This window comes from Tribolium madens, unplaced genomic scaffold, assembly GCF_015345945.1.
Source record: "Tribolium madens isolate multiple individuals breed KSU strain unplaced genomic scaffold, Tmad_KSU_1.1 Scaffold_71;HRSCAF=194;Tcas5.2_LG6, whole genome shotgun sequence".
NCBI classification, from domain to species: domain Eukaryota; kingdom Metazoa; phylum Arthropoda; class Insecta; order Coleoptera; family Tenebrionidae; genus Tribolium; species Tribolium madens.
The window spans coordinates 2,594,428-2,608,964 of NW_025401041.1; the positions used below are offsets into that span (position 1 = coordinate 2,594,428).

The 14,537-nt window shown below is 31.0% G+C and overlaps 1 protein-coding gene across 3 annotated transcripts in view; it reads right to left on the bottom strand.

The window, feature by feature from the left end:
• LOC123009294 (Krueppel-like factor 8) overlaps nucleotides 1-14,175 on the bottom strand; it is a 47,784-nt gene extending 33,609 nt beyond the window's left edge. The window contains exons 1-2 of one of the 3 annotated variants that reach the window (XM_044405496.1): nucleotides 13,975-14,175; nucleotides 13,716-13,823 (exon numbers count right to left, since the gene is read on the bottom strand). Coding sequence is in view for 2 of the 3 variants with exons in the window: in XM_044405495.1 (XP_044261430.1) it covers nucleotides 13,716-13,727 (12 nt within the window). In the remaining variant the exon portion in view is untranslated. Of the gene's footprint in view, nucleotides 1-13,715 lie in introns of all 3 variants that reach the window. The other 2 variants (XM_044405495.1, XM_044405494.1) reach the window with 2 other exon arrangements.
• Nucleotides 14,176-14,537: the final 362 nt, after the last annotated feature.

Consider the following 14,537-nt stretch of genomic DNA (forward strand, 5'->3'; position numbering starts at 1 on the left):
GATTGTTCTAAACAATTTTGAAAAAAAATCATTGTTGAGGCACCCTGTATTTGATTCCATTTAATTAAATCTTGTCAATTATTACGAGTAATATTATAAAAAATACTACAGAAACATTTCTGAAAATTTATTCAGCTGATTTTATGTTTATTTAGTTGTTTTTCTTTTTTTGTGTAAGCATAATATTTTTTTAAATTTTGAAAATATGTACAGTGACCTTCATAAGCAATGTCAATTATGTTACAATAATTGCAATTAGGAATCAGATTTTGAGCGTCTTGTTCGACCAAGTGATTACAAGTGATGACAATATAAAACTGCTGAGTATAGAGTATAGTAGTATAACTTTCTACATTTTTCCTAAAAAAAAAACAAATCGCTATAAGTTCTAACCGCCAAAAAAATATAGTGTAAAAGTCCTTTCAACTTATTTGAAAAATTATTTGAGAGTTTGAAAGAAAATCATTGCTGAAGCACCCTGTATTTGATTCCAATTAATTAAATCCTGACAATTAAAACGAATCTAATTTTAAACAAAATACTGCAGTCATACAGCGTGTTTCAGAACTCACGCTCTAGACAAAAATGCCAAGTAAGATACGAGTAAGATACTAGGGACATGGAAAAAATGTTTAAAAAATTCAATGTGTCAAAAAATTTTGACATTTATTTTTATTTAATGTTATCTATGATCTTGTATATGGTTTTTTTTAATAATTATTTAGTAAAGTTACAAAAATATTTGCCAATAAAAGCCACAAATAACGTTAAATATAGTAACAATTCAGGATTTCCTCTTCTAATAACTTGTAGCAAAAAAACTATTGTAAAACTATTTTTCCAACAAATAGAGTCAAAGTGTAAAATTTAAACTCCCATAATTTCAAAATTTTTATAGATAGAATTTTTTTAAATTTTTTTCAAGTTTCTGGTATCTCATCTCACTTGGCATTTTTTGAAACAACCTGTATTTTCTGAACATTTATTCAATTTATTTTACATTTACATATTCAGTTTCTTTTTTTTTCTATCAGGAAACTATTTTTTAAATATTAAAAATGTGTACAGCGAACTTCATAAGGAATGTCAGATAAGTGACAATTAGGTGATCACGTGACGCCGTAAAACTAGAGTCCCTGGACTGTCATTTTTGTACTCTCATTTTTTTTTTGTACTTCTAAAGTGTGCCATATAAGTAAAACCAGCTCACTTGACCCTCAACGGCTATAAATCGAGCCATCATTGTCAAATACCATATATTCTAATGTTTATAATCATCAACATTGTTCCGGGATGTTTGAAATTTCAGCTATCTGATGGTTCTAATCCTCGACATACGTAGGTGCATTCGTGTGGGTCATCCGACATACATCGTATCATCGTCGTAAAAAGTCGCAATTTTTGTCCAAAAATTGTACAATTATCGTAACACATGTCCGCTAGTAACAATTAATTCTAAAGTAGTGTTACGGCCGTAATAAACCATCTTACGAGCGTGTTAATTTTACGACACTTATTTCGTAACAAATGGTAAAAGCGTCATTTAATTTCGTATTTTTTCAACAATTAAACACGTTTTACATAAGTCGTTGCGAAAATTGCACAGAGGGCGCGGTCTAGTTTTAGGACTGTTTCTTTGTATTTATGACACACCCAAGAAAGTTAAAAATGTCGGCAGATGACACTTGATCGCCTTGAGGGAGCGCCTAGTCACAAGCGTGTTTTATTGGAAATTTTTGTTGACACGGATACGCGTCCAGTGGCGTGCGGCCACTTTGGCGGAGGTGCCAGGAAATTAAATCTTGATATGGACTGGGTTATTTTTATTACGCATAATAGGGGATATAAATCACGTCTTTATGATTATTAATGTCTTAACTTGTTGCGTGGAGCCTCCCCGCTGAGAAATGACAATTTACTTTTTCTAAGAGTAATTATTTCTTGATGATTATGGCGCTAATTATTGGTTTCCTTTTCGATGTAATAAATTGCCAGTTTACAGTTTCCTGTAATTTGGTTTTTGCTAGATATCTTAACGCAGTTTTTCAGCACCTATAGGTCTCAGCCACCTACGATTTAGAAATGATGATATATCGCGCGGTCACTTTCCTTGCTTCCGGCCGTACGTTCTATCCTGGCTTTCAGTTTGGAGGAATTGAAAAATAAATCTGTCTATAGAGTGATTCACGTATCAAATCAAAAGCGCTGCTAACATTCTTGAAATAAGCAACATTGTTTTAATTTATATTTTTTGGAAGTTACTAAATATTTAATATAAAGTAAGACAATTGTTTTGATAAAAATACATACTTCTATTGCACAGGTTGAACCTTTTGCGATAGCAATAGCATTCTAGATTTTTCATTACAAATCAAATTTCAGTAGTACTATTGAAAATAAAAATAAAAATTGTAAAACATTATGCAAGAGTCACAAGATATTATTTAAAGACTGTCTCGAACACTTTGCTGAATCTTAATCATAATTAAATTCTGTTAAAATCAAGAGCAAAACATATTAAATGAAATGTCAGAAAAATTATTCTAGATTTTGAAAAAAAAAGGCCATCATCCCATAATAATAAAAATACTAGGATAAAATTTAAAAAAAGCATATAGGTATTTAAAAAATTGCTATTGAAATAATAAACAGCGAAAAAAGAATCAACATATTTCGAGGTATTTTTTTTCTAAATCACCCTGTGTAATTAATAATAGTTAATTAAATTTTAATTTTGACAAAACAAAAACAAAACAAATTATTATCTTATCGCTGTTGACTTCTTTTGTGAATCATTATCTGTACTTAATCTGACCTGAATTATGATAAAAGTAACAAATTAGTTTGCAGTAAATAAAGCAGAAAACATCGAATTTTAGAAATATCAAAAAACACTAGAAAAATATGTCTAATATACAGGTTCCAGTTAAAAGGCTATTTTTGAAAGCAGCCTTTCTTGTACATTGTGTACTGAATTTTAAGAAAAGATTTTGCTTTTATTTATAGACAACCAAACACAAACTAACAATATTTTAAGAAATAATTAAGAATAATTATTTAATTATTACATTATTTAAATGTATACAGGGTGTCCCAGCGAGATGAAAAAGTCCATTAGTGACCTTTAAATGATAAAATTAAAAAAAAAATTTATAGGACATTGATAGATTCTAATCTAGTCCATCGTTTAAAATTATTTTTAACTATACAGCGCGTCTCAAAAATAAGTTAGAATACAAACTTGTGTTTTTTTTAATGAAACACCAGGTGTTTCTTAACGTTTTTGGATGTAGATTTTTATGACAATGTTTTTAAGCTAAACTTTTATTGGTCGATTTTGCTTAGTTTTAAAAATAAGACGGTTTTTTTACGAAAACATGTACTTTTCGAAAATTTATTACACAAAAACTAAGACATCTAGAAATATTTTTTACTACCGCAAAGAAGAAGGTATAAACTATAAGGTTGCAATTTTTTTTTAGTGTGTTGCATTTGCAAAGATAAAAAAATTAAGGCGTTTGTTAAAAGTTCAATAACTTAAAAAAATTAAATGGAACAGATGTTTTTTCATTTAAAAGATTATTAAATTGTCTCTCTAAAATTATTTACTTTTAGGTGTTTATAATCAATAACTAAAAAGATATTTAACGTTAAACATTAAAAAAGAAATTACTATGGTTTCAGTAGCCAAAAAGTGCACAGTTGCACAAGAGATGGAGGAAATATCACTTCATAATCCCATTGTGTTAAACTGAATCCATTATTCTTTATTTTTACAATAAAATAATTCGAATTAGTATTTATAACGACTTTTATATTTTTTAGATAAATCAACGGATAAGTGATCCGTGGTGGAATTACTATGGTTGCCATACTATCAACAATGCTGAGATATTGATAGGCATTATTGCTACAATTAATATTTAATGTTAAATATCTTTTTATTTATCAATTCTAGACATTAAAAGTTAATATTTTTATATAGACAATTTATCGCAAAAATAAAAAATAGGGTGTTCCATTTAATTTTTTTAAGTTATTTACCTTTTAACAAACTTCTTAATTTATTAATCTTTACAAATACAAAACACAAAAAAATGCTACAGCTTTAAATTCTGTATTTTCTTCTTTGTAGAAGTAAGAAAAAATTTGTTCTAGTTGTCTTAGTTTTTGTGTAATAAATTTTTTAAAAGTGCATGTTTCCGTCAAAAAAAGTCTTATTTATAAAACTAAGCGAAATCGACTAATAAAAGTTTAGCGTAAAAACATTGTTTAAAAAGGCTACATCCAAAAATGCCAAGAAACATACGGTGTTTCATTAAAAAAAAAACAAAAGTCTGTATCGTAACTTATTTTTGAGACATGCTGTATGGTTGAAAAAAAAAAATAATTTTAGGTGATGCACTAGATTAGTATCTATCAATGTTCTATACATTTTTTTATTTTACTATTTAAAGGTCACTTAGTCCATAGTCCATTTTCGATTCGCTGGGACACTCTGTATATAAATTATTTAATTATTAATTAATAATATAATTATTAAAGGCTAATAATGATAGAAAATCAAAACAAAGTCTGAATATTTTGCAATTTTGTTTTGAAAATCCTTTTTTTTAACTGTTTTTAAAAATCAACACTTTTTGCCTAGATCTTGTATAAAAAGTTTTTCTTAATTTGAAACAAGGCGAATCTTCATTGCTCGCAATAATAAAAGTCGTTGCACTCTGACGCAACAAAGTGGAAAATTATAAGATTTTCACATTTTGCAATTTTTCAGTAGGTGGATCTTCGATAACATTCGCCACCATTTTGAAACAAACAGAAATGTCACTCGAATTACATTACAGTCAGCGATTGCATTAGAATTGCTTATTTGACAAGATTCCAGCTTTGAATATGCATAAAAATGAATCCGGGATTTTTCACAAAATCAAAACTGGGGATCATCCTGCAACAAATCACCAAAAAATTTTAATTAAACAGATTTGTCGCCGGAATTTGAACAATCCTTGAATTTAATTTAAAATTCAGATTTTTAAATTATCGGAAATCACTGGACACATGTTTTATTCGACCTAAAAAAATTTTTCCAATTTCGACTGTCAATTAATTGAAATTAATTCGTAACCGTTGAAAATAATGATTTAACAACATCAGAGAAATTAAGGAGAGCTACGTGTAATCTGAGCCAATAACACGAAATACAATATAAAATAATGTCGTTAATGTTGCGGTCAGAAAACTTATGTTTTCCGCCTTGCTCTTGCGCTTATTGCTTTCGTTTTATGTTCATTTTATAGTTATTAAATTGAAGTTCCACATCTTGGGATAATTTACAGTCGCTGAATGGATAACGACATACAGCGCGACCCAGATTACAAGCATAATTTTTGAATCACTATGTATATAATTTTTTGCAAAAATTCATATTAAACAAGCGAACCCACACGGGAGAGCAACAAAACGAGTCCCCGTGGAAACGAGTCAGTGTTAGTCGTTTTTCTTATCGGGATCTAGTAGGCCATAAAGATAAGCCCACTAACTCGGTTAAGTGAACACCGCAGATTTACGAATCCTACCAGCTTTACTTCGGATTGGATTTTATTGGCTCGTTATGTTATTTGATACAATGTTTAACATTGCACCTTTAGAAAAAAAATAATTCAAAAGACTAAAATAGCGATGGGATTTTATAATGGACGAGGAGGGTAAATTAATTGGTTCATCCGTTCTAGATTGATAAACGAGCGACGTCGGTCGGTAAGAGATGATTCAATCTTGGAAGTAAGTAACTTATTTCCGGTTGGACAACAAATAAATGATTTTTTTCCAAAATTTAGAATACAGGGTGTTAAAAAAAGATTGTAAAATATTTAAGGACCTTATAGTATGGACCAAAATAAACAAAAAAGTCTTAATAAATATGGATCCGCAAAGTAACGGTTCGGGAGATATTTAATGTGAAAAAATTTTTACTAGAAGCTTCTCCAAAAAACAAATAATCTTCGATATCTCCGGAACCGCAGACCCATGTTTATTAAGACTTTTTTGTTTGTTTTTGTCGATACTATTATCATCTGAAATGTTTTACAATCTTTTTTTAACACCCTGTATGGCTCATTTCAGCATTTCCGCTTTTAAATGATACATTGTTGCCAAGTGTGGTGAAATTTCACCAGATCTGGTAATTTTCATGTTAGTCTAGTTATTTGGTAAAAACTTTTGTAAAAATTCTAATATCTGGTGACTTTTTGGAAATGAAAAATCCGTTTTTCGAGCATTTTTTACGTTTTTAATCAGAAACTTGATTACTTCGTCAATTTTTTTTTAAAAAGTTGAAAAACCACTGAGTTGGTTAAAAATAGTTCTGTTTGTTTTTTACAAAATTCTACTGTACAGGATCGAAAATGACAATTGATTTTTGTCTTTTTCGAATACTTTTTCAGCTAAAAACACAATTATTTCGCCAATTTCGTTAAAAACAAGCCAAAAGGTAGGTAAATTCAACCAAAAACGGGGTTATTTTTGCCCTTTTCAAGTGTTTAAGCACGTTTTTGAGATAAAAGCAAAGAAAACTCTAAAAATTTCGGTGAAGCAGTCAAAAAAATTACAAAATTAAATCGAAATTGATATTATTTTTGGTTTTACTTGTTTCGCTCGTCTTACTTCATTTATTTTGCAAAATCTTGTCCAAACGCGCTTTAAAATTACAAAAATAATTGATATTGGTGTTATTTTGTTTGTTTCACTCGATTTTTGAGCAAAATAAAACAAGAACAAGCCGAGAATATTTTTAAGCACGTTTTTGTACTACCATTTTAAGTTATATTAATTTTGCATTTCTTGGGAATTTCTTGTAGCATGTTTTTTGCAAAATTTTGTTAAACACAAGCCAAAAAAAACACAGAATTAGGCCGAAAATGACATAGTTTTTTCCTTTTTCGAAAGTTCAAGCAGATGTTTAAGCTGAAAAGTCTGTTTTTTTCACGAGAGTTGAAAAGTTTGACACAAAGCGTGTCAAAAATCATTAAATTGATATAGAAAAAGATTATATTAATTCGACTCTCCCAACGAAAACTATAGTAACTCATAAAAATTGGTATTCAGTTACGATGCCTTATGTAGGGCCCAAAATACAAAAACAATGAGAAAAAATTTCTTTGAATAAACAATCTTAATACCAAAACTTAGACTGTCAGCATTTTCCAATAATATTAAACAGTTCCTTGATTTTTTATTAACAATCAAAGATCTAAGCAATTTTTCTCGAGAGTTTTGGCACGTTTTTCAGCTAGAAACGCAATTATTTCGCAAAATTTTGTTGAAAACAAGCCTAAAAATCACATAATTAGGCCGTAAAGCATGCCATTTATGCTTTTTTGAAGAGTTTCAGTAGATTATTACGCTGAAAACTGCGTAAAAATCTGGTGAAAATTTGGCAAATTTTTCAACTCGGATCTGGTGAATTTTATGTTTTTGATCTGGCAACACTGAAATGATATAAAAAATGTAAAAAGCTCCAACAATACTGTACCGTTTGACTATTGTTTTGCGGTGGGAAAGTAGGTTTGTCATTATTTTTTCAAGTTGTAATAATAATAAAAAATGGCCGGCGTCTATTGCGTAGGCCTCGTCACTGTTACAAAAGTAAAAAAAAAACTCGAAAAAAAACAAAAATATAATAAATAGAGATGAAGCAACAAGATCCAGTAGATAAAATTTTATAACCCAGACCAAGCCCTCGATAAATATTTCAATAATTATTAGAAAGTGTGAAAATGGAAAATATGTAAACAAACATTAAACGTATGGTTTTATGGCGTTTAATTACTATAAAACCAGCGGTCGTATAAATGAAGGAAAAATCGATCATGGGATTTTGACGACAGCTAGATAAAAAAACCGGGTAATAGATTTATCGCCTTGTCGATTACCATAATTGATTTGGCGCAGGTAGCACCCGTGCGATGTTTTACATAACAAAACGTTAACAAATCCGTCGTGACATAAACACAATGAGCGACATTTTTGATTCAATATGGCCGCCAAACTGAAATACTGAATCCACCGACCAAAAAATGCGACCTCAAACCATGCGATGCATCTTTGCGACTTTTACCTTTATGAATAATTTTAAGGTTAGATTGACATTTCAAGACTAACGGATTAACAATAGAACGAAGATGAGTTAACCTTAAACGTGGCCGTACCTAAATGGGAGGAGGATGAGACTTTCACATGAGATCAAACAATGACAAGACACCAAGCCCTCGAAAGGGTGATGCTTATTTCGGTTTATTATATTGTGATCCGGATGATTATTGCGCTCCGAGCGGTTTAGATCGTGTTCGAAGGCGTGGCGAACTGATAAACGTGTGAACGGCGCTTTTAGGCGGTTTTTAAAAACAAGTTTTACGATTACGAACAGAGAGGATCCGGATTTGGTATGCTTGCACACGATGGAAATTAGATTAGAATGCAAAAAACACCAAAAAAACACTCTTTGTGTTGATTCTATTAAAGCACTGCTTTGGGTGCTTTAAAAATCTAGCCAAATTTATTTTTTCAAGGTTGGTAGTGAATTTAAAACACTATTGGCAATTTTTAAAGCACTCATAAAACAGGGCTATTCATTTTTTCAAGGTTGGTAGTTTTGAAACTCAAATGTCAATTGTCATTAAGATCGCTACGAGAGTCTGGATTTGCTATTCTTGCACATGATGGAAATTGGAACGCCTTTGTCTCGATTCTATTAAAGCACTGGTTTAGGTGCTTCAATCGAGCCAAATTAATTTTTTCAAGGTTGGTAGTAAAGTTAAAATATTATTAGGAATTGTCGAGTCTTTCATTCGAATGCTTTAAAAGATATAGGGCAATTCATTTTTTAAAGGTTGGTACTTTTTTGAAACTCAAATGTCATTTTAAGATTCTACGAACAGAGAGTCTAGGATTCGTCATTCGTGCACATGATGGAAATTGGTTTAAAATGCAAAAAACACAAAAAAAACATTTTTTGTCTCGATTATATTAAAGCATTGCTTTGGGTGCTTTAAAAATCTAGCTAAATTTATTTTTTCAATGTTGGTAGTAAATTTAAATCACTAATGACAATTATCGCGTCTTTAAAGCACTCATAACATAGGGCTATTCATTTTTTCAAGGTTGGTAGTTTTGGAACTCAAATGTCAATTGTCATTAAGGTAGGTGCGAACAGAGAGTCTGGATTTGCTATTCTTGCACATGATTTTTTTTATTTATTTTTTTTATTTTTTGAATTTAAGTCACTATTGACAATTATCGCGTCTTTAAAGCACTCATAAGATAGGGCTATTTATTTTTTCAAGGTTGGTAGTTTTGAAACTCTAATGTCAATTGTCATTAAGATCGCTACGAACAGAGAGTCTGGATTTCTTATTCTTGCACATGATGGAAATTGGATTAAAATGCAAGAAACACAATAAAAAAAACGTTTTAATATTTTTTGTCTCGATTCTATTAAAGCACTGGTTTGAGTGCATCAGTCTAACCAAATTATTTTTTTAAGGTTGGTAGTAAAGTTAAAACACTATTGGCAATTGTCGCATCTTTCATTCGAGTGCTTTAAAAGATATGGAGCAATTCATTTTTTAAAATTTGGTATTAACTTTGAAACTCAAATGTCAATCGTCATTTTAAGATTGCTACGAATACAGGATCCGGATTTACCATGCTTGCACACGATGGAAATTAGATTAGAATGCAAAAAACACGAAAGAAACATTTTTTTGTCTCGATTCTATTAAAGCACTGCTTTGGGTGCTTTAAAAATCTAGCCAAATTTATTTTTTCGAAGTTGGTGGTAAATTTAAAACACTATTGGCAAAGCACTCATAAGATAGGGATATTCATTTTTTCAAGGTTGGTAGTTTTTAACCTCAAATGTCAATCTTAAACACAGAGTCTCGATTTGCTATTCTTGCACATAATGGAAATTGGATTAAAAAGCGAGAAACAATAAAAAAAAAACGTTCTTTGTCTCGATTCTATTAAAGCACTGGTTTGGGTGCTTTAATGTAGCCAAATTTATTTTTTCAAGGTTGGTAAATTTAAAACACTATTGGCAATTGTGGTGTCTTTCATTCAAATGCTTTAAAGATAGAGGGCAATTATTTTTTAAAAGGTTGGTAGTAAATTTGAAAATCAAATGTCAATTGTCATTAAGATTGCTACGAACACAGGATCCGGATTTGTTAGCTTGCACACGATGAAAATTAACTTAGTAAGCAAAAAAAATTACATTGTTGTCTCGATTCTTTTAAAGCACTGGTTTGGGTGGTTTAATAATCTAGTCATTTTTTAAGGCTGGTAGAAAATTTAAAACCCTCTTTCCAATTGTCACGTATTTAAAGAACTCATTTGAGTACTTCAACAGGCAATTCATTTTCTCAAGGTTGGTAGTAAATTTGAAACTCAAATGTCAATTGTCATTAAGATCGCTGCCAACCTTAAATGACAATCGAATAAAAATATTTGTTTCTCTATTTTTAATAAATAAAGTCTCAAGAAAAACTCTCGTCGATATAATTCTTTATTTATGGTACTTTGTACACATTAATTTCTTATATGCGTAACATAAAATAGTTGCTTTCAATACATTTACAAGAAGTAATCGGAAGGAGTTAAATTAGCATAAAGCAAGCGGCGAAATAAATCAAAACAGCTATTAGTTGAAAAGTTATGTCCTCGTTGATTAAGAAAAAATTACATAAATTTATTTTATGTTACATGATTGCGAAGTTCGCGCAAGTGTAAAGAAAACAAAAAACTGAATTTTATTTGAGGTTCGTTTTTGTAAAACTCAAAAATCTCAAGTTCGATCCCGGGTCAGGCCATTTTTTTTTAATTTGTGATTGTATAATACCTATTATTTCCACATTTTGACAGTATCTTGACAATAAATTATTATCAATGTTATAATTTAAATCCACACGATCACTTATCATTTATCACATTGACCAATATTCGTAGTTCTTTCCAAACAACAGTTGGGTAATAGATTTATTACTAAACGACAACAAATCATAGTTAACTATGCGAATTTAAAATTCAATAATATTTCCGTTACACGTTTTTTTTTCTGTTTAAATATTGATTGTGGCATTGTTACACGGTTGGTAATAAAAAAAATAAATGTGAGAGAAATTTAGCACGTTTAAGAAAATTAAGAAAAATGTTTGTGTCATCTGATACTTTGCAACATTTACGATAAAAACAATTTAAATTTATTATTGTATTTTATTTATTTAGTTAGCCAGACGTATAAAAATAATTTAGTCACTTAATGTTTCAGAACTTGGTAATTAAGAAAAACATAATTTAATTAGTGACACGGCTATCTTGATTCCGCATAAATCATACCGGACCAAGAATTTCGGCCGGAACTGCAGCTAACGCTTATCGCTCGACCAATCACAAACCACCGTTTGTTTTTTTCTCACAGCTCAACGAGAAAGTCCAATTGAAACCATCGAAGTAGGCAGCGATCGCGATTTTTATCACGTGACCGACAATTGTCATTTGAAATTGTCTACGTCACGTGATCAGAATAAGAATTAATTTATGTGGCGGTTTTAGTAATATTAGACGATATCTTCTTTCAATAAAAAAGCAATAGATGAGACGTTTTGGAAATAGTAGGATTTTTTACATAATTTTCTCGTTTAGTGTGACAGTTTTAGTAGGGTTATGGATTATGGGACGCGTGTGTGAGGGTTTGTGGTCTTTTAAGATATGAGTCGTTTAAATACTAATTTGGAAGAATTTTGATTTGCAAGGTTGGTAGCGGGGTCAACGGCCGGCAAACGTCAAACGCAAAATTACAATTTCGCCAAACTGTTTTTAAAAAATAAAATTAATTTCGATGAGAGTAGACAATGTCTTTAAATAATTTTAATTTTGTTTTCGTTTATAGTTTCTATTGTTGACAAATTAATATTTTTTGTAATTATAATCATCTCATCTCGTACAGCGACTGTCAAAAACACGGACAACTATATTATGACATTTATTTTTGATTTTACGCCAAAACTGCAAAGGAAAAACATTTTTGCTTCATCTGAAACGAGCAAATCTGTACTTAAAATTTCATTATTCTGATTCAGTAAAAAGAAAAGTTTATTTTTCTCTGCTTTTTGAGTCCTATCACATTGGCGGTTGTATTTATTTGACAACTATATGTCACTTTGACAATTAATTTATTAATTAAATAATGACAGTACTTGTTAAAAATGACTTTGGTTTTTACCTTCGAGTTGCTGTTTATTAAAATTATGTTTTTCACAAACATTTTTGTTATTTAATTTGCGTAAATTCATTTGCCAAAGTGTCAAAATAATAAAACCGCCAATGTGATAGGACTTAAAAACCAGACAAAAATTATTTTAAGTCCAAAATCAAGAGAAAAATTAACTTTTCTTCTTTCTGAGTTAGAATAATGAAGTTTTAATTACAGATTTGCTTGTTTCAGGTGAAGCAAAAAATGTTTTTCCTTTGAAGTTTTGGCGTAAAATCAAAGATATTTTTTTTCCTCTTGTAAACTCAATCCGGGGACATACTGTATTATCAGAATTTGTTGACTTTTTTAGCCTCTTATTGTTATTATTATTTTTATAGCGACTTTCAAAAATCTATTTCTTTGTGTTACATCATCAGATTTTAAAAAAATCTGATTTTAAATTAGTACTTTAAGTACCCTTTTTTGTTTTTTCATTTATATTTATTTTTGTTTCGATCTTGAAGTTATTTTTTTCCGAAATTGTCAGTAAAGCGTCTATAATCGGCACTAAAGTAGTTCATTATACTACGATTGTAGATTGTGAACATATGCAGTGTTGTCAAATTATTGTCCTAATGTAAACATGAGGAAAGACATCATTTTTATTGCTAACTTATATTTTTTTATAAGTATTGGTTTTTAATTCAATAAATATTTTTTCACTGTTTCGTGGTTTAGTATGGTGGGCTAGTTCATTTGCGTTTTATACTATTGGAACGAGAAATCTGACAACACTGGAGTATACTGTCAATGTCATGTTTTATTAAACACACACATTCGTCATAAAAAATAAAACTTTAGTGCCTTGATACATAAATAACAATTTGCTTAATCAAAATCTGGATTGTGTAAATAGAGTTTACATTTTTGCCAAATTAAAAGATTTTTGCAGTTTTATAATTTTTTTTTTTTGGACATATCAACAATTTGTGGAAAACTGCGATATGACAAAATTCACTTTGCAAATGATTACATTTTTTTAAATATAATTATTATTTTTTGTTATTATTCCCTTGTAGAAGAATTTAAAAAGTATAGAGTACAGCCACCTACAAAAGCATTGTTAACAACGTTACGATTGCATATTTTTTCTTTTCTACTTGGATAAATCGGTCAAATTGAGTGGTGTAAAACCGCCTCTGTCACTCAAGTGTTAAACAGTGTGCAAATAATTCGCACTAAAACTCCCTAAATGCTTGGTAAAAAGTCCCTATTGTTGGGTCGTCGACCATGAGGGCATTTATTTCCGGCAGCCTCACGCACCGATTTCTCGTTTGCGTGTCCCCAGCCGTCTCGATAATGATCGCGAGATGCGCTCGGAGGGCGTAAACCGGAAGTGTTAAATAACAATGAACCTGCGCGCCGCTTCAATTACCACCCACACATCCGGCGGTGTACTCACCATGAAAACCATATGAAATCCTGATGATGACCGGCTTATCTTGGACGAAATCGGTCGAGTTTCCTGTCACAATCACGCGCGAATCATCGTCACAAAAGGCACTGAGTTCTGAAACAAAAGCGACGGATTTTTGGGCGTTTCTGTTTTCACAGACGACATAATTAGATATCTTATCAGTCTTATCGTGCAACACGTGCGTCTCAATAACATCAGTGTTGCTGGGGTAAAGTGCGATTGGGGGGCCCTTTTTTCTACAAACCTTACTGGCCGCGAGAGTCCTTAATGCATTGTTTGTAATTTTTTTGAAAAAAAAAGTGGGGGTTTTTGGGGGCGTTACGAGTCGGGATCGGAAAACATCGTAAATAGCGGCGAAACTAACGCCATCAACGTTAGATACACACTGATGGGACACCACGGCTTCGACGAGAACATAGCGCACGGGAACATCACAGGCGGCCTGGTCGAACCAAGGACCCCACTATGTGCACGATCCCCACCATAGTAAAAGGCTATGTACGGACATTCTAATAGAACAAACCGATGGATAGCTAAAACAGAGACGCCGCTGATTTTATACGAGGATGCATCAATATACAGAGGTGACCTCGGCAAGATTATATAAGGATGATAACCCAAAGAGCGTGTGGGAGTTCACTGATAAGAGATGATTTCGAAATTTTTAGGTCGCGATTGCCATAATTTATGTTTTTGTTTGGGTGCGATTCGCACATTTTGACGTAAAAACCCAATTTGAGACTTTATGACTCGAAAAGTTGGGGTTCGAATCCGGTCCAGTTCGATTTTTTTCTTATTGTTTTTGGG